Genomic DNA, 16,444 nt, shown 5'->3' on the forward strand with positions numbered 1-16,444 from the left:
GAAACAGATAAGCCTAAATCAAGGGAATTTTAGATGCTTCAAAAGCACATGGGGCAACTGAATTTTTGTTTGTATTGCTACATAAAGAAAGTTAATGAATATGTACCCTTGACCTTTGGAAGCATGTTTATATTTTAGTCTAGTCCAAAAAGACAGAGGTGGTTAGAATTATGTATTAGATAGATATTAGACTTCACTACAGTGAAATGGCTGCATATAAAAGGAAAATTACTCTCCAGTCACTAAACTGCCAAGTTATTGTTAAATCTTTATCTGTATTCTCTTTTAGAAATATTCACATACTCAGTATCTTGGATGCAATTCATAAAATGTAACTGCACTTTTGTTTTATCTTTGCGCTTGCAAAGCAATCAGTATTCAAAAAAAAGAAAAAAAATCTCACTACTTAAAGGCATTCAGGGCAGAAATAGAGCACAATTCAATGAAACAAATGTTTCAGCATTTAAAACAATAAGGCAAGATTTTGTAATAAGTACCCAGCTTTTGACTTTGGCATTTCTCTGAAAAACGGAAATGGAAAACCAGAAGCTTCCACCCCTTTTACATGTAACTGCCGATGGCTTTGAAAACTGCCCGTTGCATAACTGCCTTGACTCAGAAGCAAATAGAACAACATGATTACTGCGATAAGGTGACTTCAAGCAGCACACTTCTGTCCTCGGGTTCAGCTGGAGCTTTTGACTTCATGTGCCTTGGAGAAAAGGCAAGTTATGTGTCTGGAGCAGGTCTCTGTTATTCTGAATGCACAGATTCCAGGATCACCTTCTTGCTCTTGTGAAGAGAAATCTCAGGCTGTTAATATTCTAACTCACAGCATTCAAACTGTGATCCATTCAGATTCAGTTGACCAATAGTGCAAATCAAACCTCTCCTTGGCTTGACTAAGGAAAGCTGAATACACATTAATGACCATCATTTAAGTTGGAAAAGACCATCATGAGCATCGAGTCCAACCTTCAACTGAACACCACCTTGTCAACAAAGCCATAGCACTGCCACGTGCGGTTGCTTCTTGAACATTTCCAAGGATGGTGACTCCACCACTTCCCTGGACAGCCCATTCCAATGCTTATCCCTCCTTTCAGTGAAGACATCCTTCCTGATGTCCAATCTCAATCTCCCCTGGCTGTTTCATTTTGTCAGTGGTTGGCTGGGAGACACCTACATCCACCTGGCGACAAACTCCTTTCAGGCACTTGTAAAGAGTGGTCACATCACCCCTGAGCCTCCTTTTCTGCAGGTTAAACAACCCCAGCTCCCTCAGCTGATCCTCACAGGACTTACTTTCTCAAACCTTCACCAGCTCTGTTGCCCTTGACTGAAGTCACTCCTACGAGTCGGGTTCCACCTTATTTTCTCTTCCCTGTCCAGCTGGGAAGGGGAGTGATAGAGAGGCTTGGCAAGCAGCTGGTGTCCAGCCAAGGTCAACTCACCACAACTGGTCAAGTTTTAATGCTATGAGCTCCAACTCTGGCACCCCCTGATAAGGGTGGCCTAGAAAATGGGATTTCCCCAAAAGCTCTGTTTTCACAGCAAAATTAATGGTTTCAATGTATATGGACATAATTCACAACACATAATAAGTGAAAACAGATACAAGGTAAGTAATCTCACACACCACTAAAGTTACAGCTTGATGTAAGCTTTTTTTATATTTAGAAAAATTTGTTGAGCAGCCAATAACTGTATATTTAAGCGTTTGCATATGTCTTAGCCTTTTATTTTTTTAAATACAACTTAGTTGAATTGTTCAAAATAATGGATAGCAAAGATGGATTCAGGTGCTAGGCCTAACAACATCAACAGCAAAATTTCTACAGTTTGCTGAAAATTTTGAGAGTTCAAATTAGCAATGGTTTACCTACTTCCAATCAATTTTTACATCAAGGTTCTAAAAGAACAGTATTAAACCAAATACTCTAAACATTCTGTTCAAAGAAATCTATATTTATTAATAAATTTTAGAACCTTCAGGACTTGGATTCAAAGGTGAAATATGTACTGAATGTAATCTGAAGAGGAAATTCTAAAAATTAAGAGGTTACATTTCATGGTATTAGTAAAAAAACATGGTAATGAAATTGCACCCACTTTCTAGTGGACTTTATAATCAATATTTAATTATTAATAAGTTTTCAGGGATACATCCTAATCCGAGTAGATAAAATAGCAAGTGCTGAAATATCAGTGTATCTTAACTTTTTCAAAATATTAAAGTACAACATTTATACATTGCTATTTCAAAGTACAAAATTCTGCTGGTGTGAATAAACACGGTGATCTAGCATATAACATTTTTGCTGCAGTCAAGACTTCAGGATAGATAATTTTTTTATCTAACAGCTGAAAGTGCTGACCTCATAGATAGCTGAGTCCATAGAACTGCTAACCAATGATTCAGCTTCTATACAATGAGACTATACCAGGAAAGGCCACCAGGCCTTTAATTTTGTGGCTGAACACTATGACTGATCAACTAGTTCTTGTGCAGCAGGCACAGCAATAGGACTGTCCTAGAAAGCTGACTGACTGTTCAAAGTACATGAGCTTTTGGGTGAAAAAGCAGTCTTTTCAGTGAAGTTTTGACTTTTTTACTGCAAGTATCCCTACCAGTTCAATTCTTTCTATCCACATTTCATCCCATACCATAGAGTTTCCCTTCACCTTTCTTTGTGGCATAATTCATGAGTACAGCTGTACTTAACTGAAGAAACTTGTGGATTTGGACACATCAATAGCATGCCTGTGTCTAGTCAAGTCAGCAGCAGTATGGTAACCCAGTTTGAGAACAGCAAAGCAGCAGGAGTCTTGTGCAGGAGAAAACCTCAGCTTTGCTTTATTTTGTTTATTACATTAAGAAAATGTCTAGGACTAAGCACTGACAGCTGTTGTCTGTTCTTTAAAATTTGCTGCAATCAAGCCCAATGAAGTTCATCCATCTCGCAAACATCTCAGTCAGGGATGATTAAAGTTACAAAAATAATCTAGCCAACATGTAGATAGTGGGCTACATAAGCAATACAAGGCTTTAGTTTCCCCAAGAATCTTTCAAGTTACTTATTACATCCCTGAAACGGTGGATTTAACTCATTGGTTGCAGGTGGTGATTCAGATCGTTCTGAATCTGCAATAGGAAAAAAAAAGATTAAAGTTTACAGCATAACTTCAACCATAATATAAAAAGGTTAGCTAAAATTTTTGGTTTCTTTCTCATGTCAAAATACACATCAATTCCACTACTTTTTATTTTTAATTAACAAGATAAACAAGCTACCTAAGAAATTTGCAAATCTGTACCCCAAAACAAAGGGATTATAGATTTACATATGGAATGGGTTGTATCTCCTTCCTGATGTGTCTAGGGCTTATTTCGTGCACGTAAGAACACAGAAAGCTCCGTCTCAAAAGGGAGCTGCAAGGTGCTCATGCTGCCAATTGCTTTGAATGAACAGAAAAAAGTACACAAGTGGGAAAAAAGTAAAAGCACTGCTGTCAGCAATCACCTAGAAGAATGAAAAGGACACGGTCAAAACTGAAGGAAGATGAAACACACCTGGATGAAACCACATTGTTAAGAACATTGAAAGCAATCTCCTTTTACACTGTGATACAGAACCAATCTCAATTGGAATAGCTATGATTGTAAACAAAGGCAATAGAAGCAAAGCAGGTATTATGTTATCAAAAATATTGAAAAAGAAAAGCAACTCAAAAATTAGATGTATCTATATGTTAACCTATGCAGCACACTGACTTTTCAGAAGCCTTTACAGTGTACCCATATTTTTCTGCTCTTTTGCCTAAGTGGTATAACCAAACCAATTTCATACTTACTCTGAAAAATCTTCAAGATTTCTTTATATCTCCAATGTCTCATTAGAGGCACACATATTAAAGAAATCAACTATCACCAAATTAAGAAATTTGAGGTTTTGAAATCCCCTTTAATTTTACTCAGAGTAGTGGGAAAGAAAAACATCAGCACACAAGAAAGTTGAATAGAAGCTGAAAACAAAGAAGAATATTCAAGGTTTTCTTTCATGCTGAGGAAGAGCACTTTTAGACTTCATGGTTGAATTGTTGGGTCACTGAACCTCCCAAAGCAACATTCTCTGCATGATCAGAGTTTGGATACTTAAGTTAACCTTAGAAGCCACTTTTCTAGTTATGCTTTCTCCTTCAGATCCAGACCAAGATCTGACTTTATCCTTCAGTTTTATGACATTTTTTTCTTCTGAACAAAACCACGCAACTTCTAGTTCTCTGTTTTCTCCTGATACTCACCTGGAGGAAGAGGTTTTGCACATCAAAAAAAAAAAAAAAATTGTAGGTACATTAATGGAAGACACAAAAATTAATTCAGACAGAGCTGAAGTGTCAGAAAAATTAAAATACCTGGCCTCGAAGACTTTCATACATTAATATATCAAGGTCAAGGGAATAATGACAATGGCCAGTGTATCAAAAAGGATTCCCTGACAAATTAAAAAAAACCAAAACTTCTGGTGCATGGAATGGGAGGTCCAATAGCATTTCCAAACATTGCTATAGAAAACTGATAGAGCCAGCATGGTTACCAAAACAAAAGGTCTTTGACAGAAGTAAGAGAAATTTTCCCACCCTTTAACCTTTATATTTGTTTCCAAGTGAAGTCTTTCATAGCTATTACTATTGTGCATGATAAAGTAAGGTTTGAAAGCATGACATTGGATAACTTTTTTCTCTTAAAGTGCTGAAATTCCACTGCCTTCAACAATGTGCATATATTTATTTTGATAAATTTCTACCAGCAACGCTCTATTTCTTAAACTTGAATATCAATGACACTTCTGACAAAAGTTTTTGGAAAAATATTAGGATGAAAGGAATATTCATAACAACGAGGCAATAAATATTTTACAGTCTGCTTAAATTTAGGCAGGATGGCTGTCTCTCTGCAGCATTCTATGGAAACAAACCACAGAGAAGCCCCTGGATTGGAACAGAGCATACTGCAATTGTAGAGATGAAAAAAGTCGATGAAAGCACCTGCCTTCGCTTACTACAAAGAGGAGCACTCCTTTCTTTGGCTGGTCATAGGGTGTTGTAAACTCAGCACAATAATTCAATGTGTCTCACCATTTTCAGAGAGCCACACAAATACTGAGGCTGCCCTCTGCTGTTACCTTGAGAGTCCAGCTCATTTTAAAAGAAACAGCTTTCAGTAATGTTACCTTCAGAGTGCTCACTATTTTCTGATGTTTCTTCAATCTTTTTTTCCCATCCAGTACACTGCTGCAACCAGTCAGTCCCATAACCATTGCTTATTAATTTGCTAAAATTTACTGCTTCACTTCTTTGAGCAGGCCTGTAAATATAAATATATTAAAGGAAAACAAAAGCAAAAAGTAAACAAAATTGGGGGCTAGGTGGAAAAAATAATATTTTGCACAGAAAAGGGCTTACAATATTACTTATTTCTAATTATAACATTAATTTTAAAATATAACCATTTATAGCCCTATAATTTATTTATAAATAACAAAACATATATTCTACCTGTAATCATCTAAGAAGAAAAACCATAAATGACCAAACAAACAAAAGTACAGAACTGTGCCTGATTTGGTACTGTGCAAATTTACATGAGAAGAGACATCTGTTTCATTGGAATTTCACATGTATAATGCTTACACAGTTCTGGTCTTAAAGACAAAAAGTGCAGAAGAATGTGTAAATGGAAAAGGCTGACAGTACTCATTCAGTGGTGCAAAAAACAGAAATTATGTTACAAATTTTTTCTTAAATTCATTTGACAGTTTAATCACTTATTTGGCAGCATTAACATAGTTCTAAAACATACTAGGACTACTGATGACTGAGCAATAAATTTTTAGGACAAAGTATGCAGAAACAATTCAACTGCGCACACAGCTGATGATGTGATTACATCACATCACAAATGACATAAAAATTTGCTTAAAATTCCTCTTTCAGGTGTTCATCATTTTTGCTCTGTATGACCTTATAAAGGGTACAGTTTATGTCTTTCCTTAAAGCATCAGTCCTTTGTTTCTCTGTAACCTACAATGACAGAACTAACAATGTAAATTATCATTTTCACCTGTTCACTGGTATTAAGAAAAAAACCCAATTTATTATACCAAAAAAATCTGCTACATGAAGATATGCCACTCTATGCTCAGTTTTCCTAACACAAAGTTATGCTGAATAATTTTCTAATATGAGGTAAGTACTGTTATTTTAGTTGCTTTAGATGCTTTAAAAACTATTTTAGCATCACATACAATAGCAAATTTAACAGCAATAAAGATTCACAAAGACCATCCCCATATCTGCTAACTCCTGCATTTTCACAAGGAGCAATTTTACTTGTACACATGAATAGGCTTAGGTGTTCAATGATTTTCATAAATGTACTACTTACACGGGTGGGAAGGAAAGCTTATTTTCTCCACTAAATTCCTGGTTTGTAGAAACAGCTGGAATTCTGCTTGGATATTTAGGGTTTATAGGTGGAAGCTTTACCTGTGTTAGAGAAATCTTGGCTCAAAAAAAGGAGTCATGAAAAAAATAACCAAGAAGATAATATGATAGCATAGCCTTCAAAAGTGAGGGTGATATTAAAGGCCTAAATGTGTTCAAATTTCCATGTCTTATCTACATTATTTCCATAAGTACTAGTAATGGATTATTGAGGAATAACAAAGATAAAGCAGCCCCTTAGTTAGTTATTCTACGTGAGATTAGCTGTTTGCTCTCTTCACAATGTGCTTTACACAAGTCTTTCTCTCACAGTACACTTCAAATTAAGCTTCAAATTCAAACTTATCCATGGCAACCTCTCATCTTGGTCCACTTCTCTGTATGCAGAATATGAAAACAGACCAGTCTTAAAGTCAGAAATTAACTCATGGTTTAATTGCTACTTCTTTTTTAGTTTGTTTTGTTTTTAATAAAAAGCATAAAACATCCTATATATAATAAGGAAGCTGTTGTGGTATATTAATTAGAGGTTTGATATTCAAATACATATATATTGGGGGAAGCCTACAACAGAAAAATGTATTTTACTTTTATCATCTTTCCAATGACAGGTAAAGAAACTCAGTGTTGACTAAAAGACTGAAACATGACACCTAGAAAGCCAGGGAAAGACAACACACACTCCAGAACTGAAAGTTGGAAAACCAATAAGTAGTGGAGAAACCCGAGCAACACATACCAAAGCTCTTTATTTTAACTTTGATCAAAACCAACAGCTACTAAAGGGTCAACTTACCTCCCTCTCAAATAAAAGCACGAAATTAAATATCCTTAACAACTCCTAGATATTTTTCACGAATAGTTGCTAAGAAATTCTGAGTTAAAAAAAAAAAAATCTTTAAAAACTACTTACAGCTTCCATCACTGCACAAAGAAAAGTGGACAAGGGGGAAGTCCTGTAGGTAGCACAGAATTTTCAAAGCTTGTTAACAAAGTTTTGTGTTACACTAATATATCTTTTTAGCTAGAACCTACATATTATTTGACCATTTTCTTTTTTAAACATGCAACACAGGAGAGTGCCCCATGGAATAAGAGATATTATTTGCAGATTATTTAGAAAAAAATCAGGACAGGGTAACTAAAAGTGAAATGTATTGCTCTGTAAACTTGCAAGTACATTAAGGATAACAATACTTTCCACCTACGTGGACATAGCTACTGCAATACAGTTAACAGAGCAAAAAATTATGAAGTGCAAAAATTAGATGCATGAAAAGCAGTCACACTTGGATTGCAGACACTACAGAACACCCACGAAAACCTCTATTAGGAGAAGATTCCAAAATGTAAACACACCAAGGACTTCTCAAGGAACTTGTACACAGTGAGTATGGAAAGAGCAAACAAAAGTATAATGGCTTTGAATACATCTAATCAATGAACTAATTAGGAAGGCACAAAAGAAAAAGCAGATCTGAATGTTCAGAGAATGGAAGTTTTCTTACTATCTCAAAGAAAGGGAAGCCTGGGCAGACAGTTGTACTGATTCTGAGCCAGGATGTCAATGCAAACACGTGTAAAGTCAGTGCTGAAACCCCTTCAGAATTCAGTGGAGTCAGACTGGGACATTTGTCAAAGTAGAAGAGATGAGATCAGCAAGAGCATGCAGCGATATCAGCGGCAGCTATGTGAGAGGAAAAGGAGGGTCTCTGTCCAATCTGGAGGGTAAAAACTACCTTAGCTGCTTAGAACTGCTTTTCAAGTTTGTTCACACTTTTTGTTCAAGTTTGTTCAAGTTTGCTTGCTGAAGCAGCCTATTTGTGTTTTACATTTCAGAAATGCCATTCCATTGTGCAGAAATGCTAACACTGCCTTCCCTCTATCACTAGACTGGACCACTTCAGATTTGCCATGCAAGTTTCAGATCCAGGACACACTTACCTATAGTTTCAACTGACAAAAACAACCTCAGGTGACATTTGTCACATGCTGAAGGCAGAATTGGCATGCAGGGCAACTCAGAAACACAACTCAATTTGATAGGATAAACAAATAGCAGATGGAGAGAGATGAGAATTCCCTCTTGGCATCAAACAGAAGCACAAGGAAAGGAGGTCTAGTAATTAAAGAGTTAATTAAAGGACAAAGGGAGAGCAGAAGCTAGAGAGATTTTGACTAGAGACAGAAAAAGGTTCAAACTGTCCAAAATAAAGTCAAGAAAAAGAAAGTGGAGAGAAAAGGCAAAGAGAGAAGTCTTGAAGGCTGCAAGCAAGAGCTTTGTTTTAAATGTTGCCTTTCTTGGCATCAAATGAGAGGCTAGCTCATACTGCAGGGATCAAAACACTCCCTACTGTTCAAGTAAACTAATTAATGACAAAAGTAGCAATGGAACAGATCAGAATTTGGCTTTGGAGGGCACCTGCAATCCATTGAGGTGCTATTTGTTACTTTGCTGGGCAAATTCAGCATTAAAAGCAGAGTCTTGTGCCACTACGCTTGATTTAAAGTGTTTTCTCCCTCTGTAAAGAGATGGCAACAATATACTGTAAAAATTACTATGTTTATTATAAATACACATTTATTAATCTTGGATTCAAGAAACATGACATAGAACATGTACTGTGTCTGTTGTATATGAAGAACAATGGATATCTGCAGCTAGCAGTGTAAGATAAAAGCCTTTAGATGAAATCCTGGCTCCTGCATGATCAAGGACAAAATTTCAAATCTCTCTCTGAGGTAAAATCCTGGCCTCAGATGAGGAACCATTTTGCAACAGCACATACATACCTAAGTGCAAATGCATATATACACAGACATTTCAGACAAGTGCCTGAAAGAGAGGACTTTGGAGATGAAGGAATAATCTTACTAGTGCCACAGGGACACTGCCAAATGCTGATGCAAATTCTGATGACACCTCCAACTGACCTCTCACCCCTACAGGCCTCCCTCCTTCTTACAGTCACAGCTTTTTCAACCCAACCCAGCTGGGCCATAATGTGCACAGGCAAAAGGATCACTGAATCATAGAAATGGTTTGGCTTAAAGGGTCCTTAAAGACCATCTAGTTCTACCTCCCCTGCCACAGGGACACCTTTCACTATACCAGGTAGCTCAGAGCTCCATCCAGCTTGACTTTCAAGACTTCCAGGGATGAGCATCCGCAATTTCATTGGGCAACTTGTGCTAGTGCCTCGCCACTCTCACAGTAAAGAATTTTTTCCTAACATCTAGTCTAACCCTACTCTCTTTGAGTTTGAATCCATTCCCCTTTGACTTTTCACAAGGGCATGTCCCTACTACATGTCCTTGTGAAAAGTCCTTCTCTCTTTCTCACAGGGTCCCTTCAGGTAGTATAGAAGGTCATAACTAGTTCACCCCAAAGCCTTCTCTTCTCCTGCATGAACAATCCCAATTCTCTCAGCCTCTCTTCATAGGAGAGCTGCTCCCTTCCTCTGATCATCTTTGTGCCTTCCTCTGAATTCCTCCCACAGTTCCCTGTCCTCCCTATGCTGGGGTGCCCAGGGCTGGGTGCAGCACTGCAGGTGGGCTCTCACCAGAGCAGAGGGGCAGAATCCCCTCCCTGGCCCTGCTGCCCACGCTGCTTTGGCTGCAGCCCAGGACATGTTTGGCTCTCTGGGCTGGGAGTGACCATGGCTGGGTCATGTCCAGCCTCTCACCCACCAGCACCCCCAAGTCCTTCCGAGCAGGGCTGCTCTCCATCTGATCATCCCCAGCCTGTGCTGATAACAGAGGTTGTCTCAGCACAGGTGCAGGACCTTGTGGTCTTATTAAGCCTGGTGAGATTTCCATGGGCTGCTTCTCCCCAGGCCAGAGGTTCATTGCTTTGCCATGAGCACAAAGGTTAAATCCTTCATGCAGTAATACTCTTTGCTGATTTACAAATTTCCCATGTAATGGTCCCCAGGATCTCCAGTCCTCCTCTACACAGCAATAACCACAAGGACCAGCAGAGATTTTAATACTTCAGAACAAAGCAGCATAAAGGCTTAAACCTTCAGAGCAAAGGCCCACTTGGGAACAATGTTTTCCAACCCAGCAGAAGAGGTACCCTTAGGGGTTAAATGGTTTTGCACTTGTTCCTAAGTACGCCCTTTGGGATTTAACTCCACAATTGCATCATGCATGTCTCTTCTGAATAACTGCTTAGTCACACTGGACTGAAAAATATTTTCAATACATTCAGTCTCATACTACCAGAAATACTTGAGGTAGTTTGCTGCTGCAGCATCACCATGAAGTCAAATAAATAAATTGAATACTCCTTAGAAATTTGCCTGCGGTGTTTTGGAATACATTGCTCTTACCTTTCAACATACAAGATGCAGGGCGAAAAACTAAAACTGAGACTCTTTGGTAGGGTTAGTTCCACTGTCTCACTTGGAAGACTCTTTGGGAAGGTACTGTAAGAGCATGGGATAGAAACTTCCCAAAAGATGATATTCAAGAAGTAGCTGTGAAAGAAGCACTGTGTGACATTTCAAGATACATGATACACTTTTCAGTGTGCAACAAAGATACTGTGAAGCACAGCCAAATGAGAGTTGGTGCTGTTGGAGATAGAGGTAAACGTACCAACACAGAATCTGTCTTCCCAGGCACCTAATCTTACAGAAAAAGACTTGGTAGATTTAGAACCTTAGGCAAAACTTAACTTCAGCTTCCAGGAGAATAGTGCAAATTATATATGACGGCCTCAGCTTATTTGCAATCTGAGCTGGATTTATAACATATATTCACTTTGTATTTAGTCCTAAATAAAGCACAGGGCTGAACGAAACTGGTCTCAACCAAGCTCCACCAAAACTGAAATGAACCTCACTTTCACTTTACAAGTCAGCACATGGGCTTGAATTACTGTCATCAAAGTTAAGTTTAACTCTTAGAGCACTGAACATAATTGGTTCTTAAGTAAGGGAGTGAGGAAGAGCACTTCCTCTCTGTCCTAGTTCAATTCCTCTAAGAGGCACAGCAGCAAGTCAAGTTTTTATTTTCAGTGCCTTAAATCTAGGATAGAAAAAAAAAGAAGCTTCACCTACAAGCATCAGGCAAATTACAGTTTAAACATATGCTGCTTGTTTGCCTGTTGCCACAGTCTCAGTAAACATTCCCCAGCCTATTCTGTAATTAGGTGTTCCCATTTGCACAAGACATCATCCTGAATTTGTACTAGTTACTCATCTCAGCAAAGGCTGAGGACTTTTTTTCCTAAAACGTGCAACATCTGCCCTTCTGTTGAAGAAGGGAGGTACTAGTGTTCAAGTATTGTAGTAGTGTTCAAGTGTTTCCAGGTATACCACAAAGGCCTATGGCAGAGGCAACAACTGTGTTTCCAGAGGATATTTAAAAAAACATAAGGCTTCAGCATCTAAACTGGGGAGAGGCAGGGAGGATGAAAGAGGGAGGATGGGAGAGAGGTCTCCAAGACAAAACACCAGTGTCAATACAGAAAGGTTTGTTTGGGGCATAGCTTGTTCTATACTTTGTCTTGGATACACCTTTCATTCAAAGACAGCACAGTATTTTTGGGAACTCCCTTGCATTTCAAATTAAATTAAACTCCTTTTTCAGAATAGTCTTCTGTTCTCATCTTCTTTCTTCCTCACTAAAGATTACTAAACAAGATGTCTCTTCACCCAGAATGAATTGCAGGGGAAATAAAGCATAAGAAGATAGAAAATAACTACTGCTTTTTTATTTATACTGAAGATATATATACCATATAATGTGATGGTAAACTGCATTTCTGGTTCTCACACTACACCTGCAGCACTTAAGAAAACATGGCTTTCTTCTTGTTCTCCAACTGCAGTATAAAAATTGATTCTGCAATACAGAAACATGGATTGCAGCTTCCCTCCTGTAAGAAGCAACAAAGATGTGTTCACAAGCTCTACAAACAAAGCATCATCACAGTGTACCTCTCCATCCTACCTTGTTTTTCTCTGCATTTTCTTTGTCCTCAGCTTCCCGCTGCCAAACACTTTTTGTATCAAACTCAAAAGGCCCTCTTCTTCTCTCATAACCCTTACCGTGGTGGTCATCAGCCATAAACTCTCTGTGAACCATATAATCTGGTAGAGAGGAAACACAGCTCCTGCAGGCAAAGATTTAATGCTTCTTTGTACAAGGAATACAAATCCTGCACTTTAGTACAGAAGCATTCAGAAATGTTAATCGGTGAAGACAGAGGCCAAGATGTGTTGGGCCTCAGCAATCTTACCGTGGTTTCTCAATCACTGCAGGATTGGCACAGTGAGTGAACCAGTCAGGCGCAGCATATGCTGCTGGAGGGGGCTTCATTACCACAGGAGGGTAGTGCCTCAGCAGGTCTGGAGAGAAAAAGACAAAAGCCAGTACTTTTCTGACTTCTTATCTACTTGCAAAAGCACTGGGTTTGTTTTTTTTTTAGATTGCTATTTTGTCAGGAATAAACTAATTTCCTCATTTTTTCCACGAGTTTATTTCTAAAGTCCAGAGGATCTGGACTGTAGCATCTATGAGCACTTTACACTGAACTCAAGCAAAGCCAAAGAAAACAAAGGAAAACCAAAGAAGCAAGACAGATGCTCACCAGGTCGGCCTCCTTGCTTTGCCAGCCTCAGGTAGGCTGAATCAGTCTCTTTCATCCACTTCCTGTGGCACCCAGACAGTGGCACTTCATGGGGAGCTCTTGCAAGGTCACTGAGACCCAGAATCTGGGAGGGAAGTGGGCTCTTCTCTGGTTGTTTCAGTGGCATGGGTATTGCTGTCCTGCAATGATGGAAAAGAAAATATTTATGGTAAAAGTTAACTGATAGCATCCCTTTTTCATGCAATTTAACGAATTGATACCACCTGGAATATGAATGAGGTGCTACATTTCATCATGAAGACAAAAGCCCAGGCTTGCTCATTCTGGGTGATAAAGCACAAGCAATTTCTAAAGAATCAGATGCAAAACACTTTTGTTTCAGTTCTGAGACAACGATCAAGTTTTCCCATAAAGTGCTCTCATAGAGAGGACCGTGCCTCTCTGTTCAGAAAACTATTTCCAAGGACACGTCAAAAGCTGTGAGAGGCACACGAGACAGCAGAAAACACTTCAGCCTTTGGTTTCCTTTCCTTCACGTGTACTAACTAAAAGCAAAGACAGTAGCTAGCTGTCCATTGGCAGGTCTTTATTTGTAAAACCAAACCCGATCCCGGAATAAAAAAATAATAAAAACCAACACCAAACGCCCTACTTCTCCATACATTACTTTCTCAACTTCTAGTGAGAAAAACAAAATATAAGCAAATCCTTCAAAATTGGAAAATGAACGGCAGATAAATAAAAAAAAGCCAGTACGAGGTACTGTGCCGTAAAAGATGCACAGGCACTTACCGGCGCGATTCCAACTGCAGCTGATGCCGTCCGTGGCTGTAAGGACACCACTTCCAGGCGGCAGCTCGCTGAGGAGCCCCTGGCACACACATGGGCGCTGGCTGTATAAAACCCAACCCCACCCCCAAGAACAACGCAAAGCGCTGCCGCTCCCCGGGCTCCGGGACGCAGAGGCACCAGCCCGCTGCCGCTGCCGCCTCCCGGGCGGGTCGGTCCCCGCGCGCTCTCCGCTGACGGTGCTCGGGGTCCCCGCTGCCGCCGTGCCTGCAGCTCGGAGACCCAAGGGCGATTCCCCGAGGGGTGATCCGCAACCCCCCGGGAAAGGGGCGGGACGATGCCCGGAGGGGAGAGGCGGGCGCAGCCGGGCCCCGTCGGGGGCGAAGCGGGACAGCCCGGCCCGCGGTTCCTCCCTCCCTCTTCCCTTTCTTCCGCGGGGCTGAAGCCCGGCGCATTGCTCGCCGCCGCCGGCAGCAGCAGGGGCGCAGAGCGAAGTGGGGGGGCTCCCGGCTCGGGAAGCGGCGGGAGCTGTGCCGGGACGCCTTCCTCCCAAGGAGGGGAGGACGCCCTCGCACTGTGACCGCCCCCCAGACCTTGCTCCTACTGAGAAACTCCATCCCAGCTGAAACGAGGACAAAATCCATCCTTTATTCCGTAGCATTTACCATTCTGTACTATTTAATGTTTGCCTTCTGGCCGGTCCATATACTGAAAGCCTGCTGGTGCCCTTTTGGGTCCTTAAAATACCCTCTTCTGAGATTTTCTTTGTATTCGTGGAGTTTGCAAGCCACTTTATCCACCAATGCTGCTTCTTCATCTTTCCATGTCTGGGACCTGGAGAACATGGAAGGATGATGGGATATAGTGGGATGGGTGGATGATGGGATATAGTCAGAGAACGCAGAGGGATGGAGGAACATGAAGAAAATGGTGGGGTGATGGAACATGGAGAATATAGTGAGACGTAGAGGAGATGGAGGGCCAAAGGGGTGGTGGAATGGAGGCATGATGAGTCATAAAGGTGTTGGGATGTGGAGAGAATGGACAGATAGTGGGACAAAGAGATTGTGGGGTGTGTAGGGACACAGAGGAAATGGAGTGGTAGAGAACATATAGGGATGGTGAGATATGGTGGGACAATGGCCCATGGAGGAGATGGAGGGACGATGAGAAATGGAGGGTAACAAGTTGGAGGAGACGGGGCTGTTGGGCCAAGGGGTGGTGGAACAATTGATGGAGAGGCCAGATAGCTGAAAGCATTTGGGACAGTGGGACGTGTGGGGAAATGGAACATGGTGGGTAGTGGGAAAGAGCCGTTGGTGGCTAGGGGAACACAGAGGCCAGTAGCAGCACAAGCTGCAAGCTCAGGAACCAGGCGGTCCCTGAATGGCTCACCCAGGCTCTGTGCTACATGTGGAGGTACCAGGTGCTGCCCCCCACCTCCTGGGGCCCCTCCCTCCTCAGTTCTCTATGAGCCCCCAGGCACATCTCTTCCCCACCCAGATATGGATTGGAGTGAGGCAGTTTGAGGTCAAGGTGCCCCCCATGGGTGAAATCGTATTACACTGTGGGGCAGGCTGCAACATCCTGTGGGGTGCACCAGGTCCACACAGGTTAGCAATCCACAAAATTTTTAGAGTTGGAAGGAACCTCAGAAGATCATCCAGTCCAACCCCCCTGCCAAGGCAGGGTGACCTAGAGAATTTACTCAGGAATGTGTTCAGTTGGGTTTTGAATGTCTGCAGGCAGGGAGACTCCACAGTCCCCCTGGGCAGCCTGTTCCTGTGCGCTGCCACCCTCAATGTAAGGAAGTTCTTCTTCATGTTGAGGTGGAATTTCTTGTGTTTTAGTTTATGGCCATTGCTTCTTGTCCTGCCTCTGGCCACCACTGAAAAGTCTGTCCTCTGGACACCCATCTTTGAGATGCATTGATGAGATCCCCTCTGAGTTTTCTCTAGACTTAGGCTCAGCTCCCTCAGTCTCTTTTGCTGGAGAGATGCTCCAGATCCCAGATCATCTTCATGGCCTCCTAGACCCTCTCCAGTAACTCCTTGTCTTTCTTGTGCTGAGTAGCCCAGGAGTAGAACCACAGCAGATGTGGCCTCCCTATGACTGAATAGAGGGGCAGGATCATCTCCTTCGACCCGCTGGTCACACACTTCCCGATGCACTCGGGACACTATTGGCTCTCCTGGCCCCAAGGATACACTGCCAGCTCATAGTCAACTTGTTATCCACCAAGACTCCCAGGTCCTTCTCCACAGAGGTGCTCTCTCATCTGATTCAGCAGTGGCCTCATATTTTCCCTAATCTTCCTTTTGCTGCTGATATACCTGTAGAAGCCCTTCTTGTTGTCCTTGTTATCCCTTGCCAGATTCAATTCCAAGGTGACTTTGGCCTTCCTCGCTGCATCCCTGAATACTCTGACAATGCTCCTACAATACTTCCACATGGTCTGTCCCTTTTTCCACATCCCACAAATTTCTTCTTCATAAATTTCAGATTTACTAGGAACTTGTATGGAAACTCCTTCCATATTACAGGTGC

General features: G+C 41.1%; 1 protein-coding gene across 1 annotated transcript; it reads right to left on the minus strand.

Moving 5' to 3' along the window:
* Positions 1-3,074: 3,074 nt before the first annotated feature.
* LOC311154117 (uncharacterized protein C7orf57 homolog) lies at positions 3,075-13,274 on the minus strand (the record flags this gene model as incomplete). The annotated part of the gene is given in 7 exon segments (XM_084206333.1): positions 3,075-3,145; positions 5,235-5,368; positions 6,449-6,564; positions 12,469-12,645; positions 12,649-12,676; positions 12,758-12,866; positions 13,109-13,274. Coding segments are annotated over 7 exon segments (801 nt in total).
* Between the last annotated feature and the right edge of the window lie 3,170 nt (positions 13,275-16,444).

The sequence above is a fragment of the Fringilla coelebs genome (assembly GCF_963513975.1).
Source record: "Fringilla coelebs genome assembly, chromosome: 1".
Classification (NCBI taxonomy): Eukaryota; Metazoa; Chordata; class Aves; order Passeriformes; family Fringillidae; genus Fringilla; species Fringilla coelebs.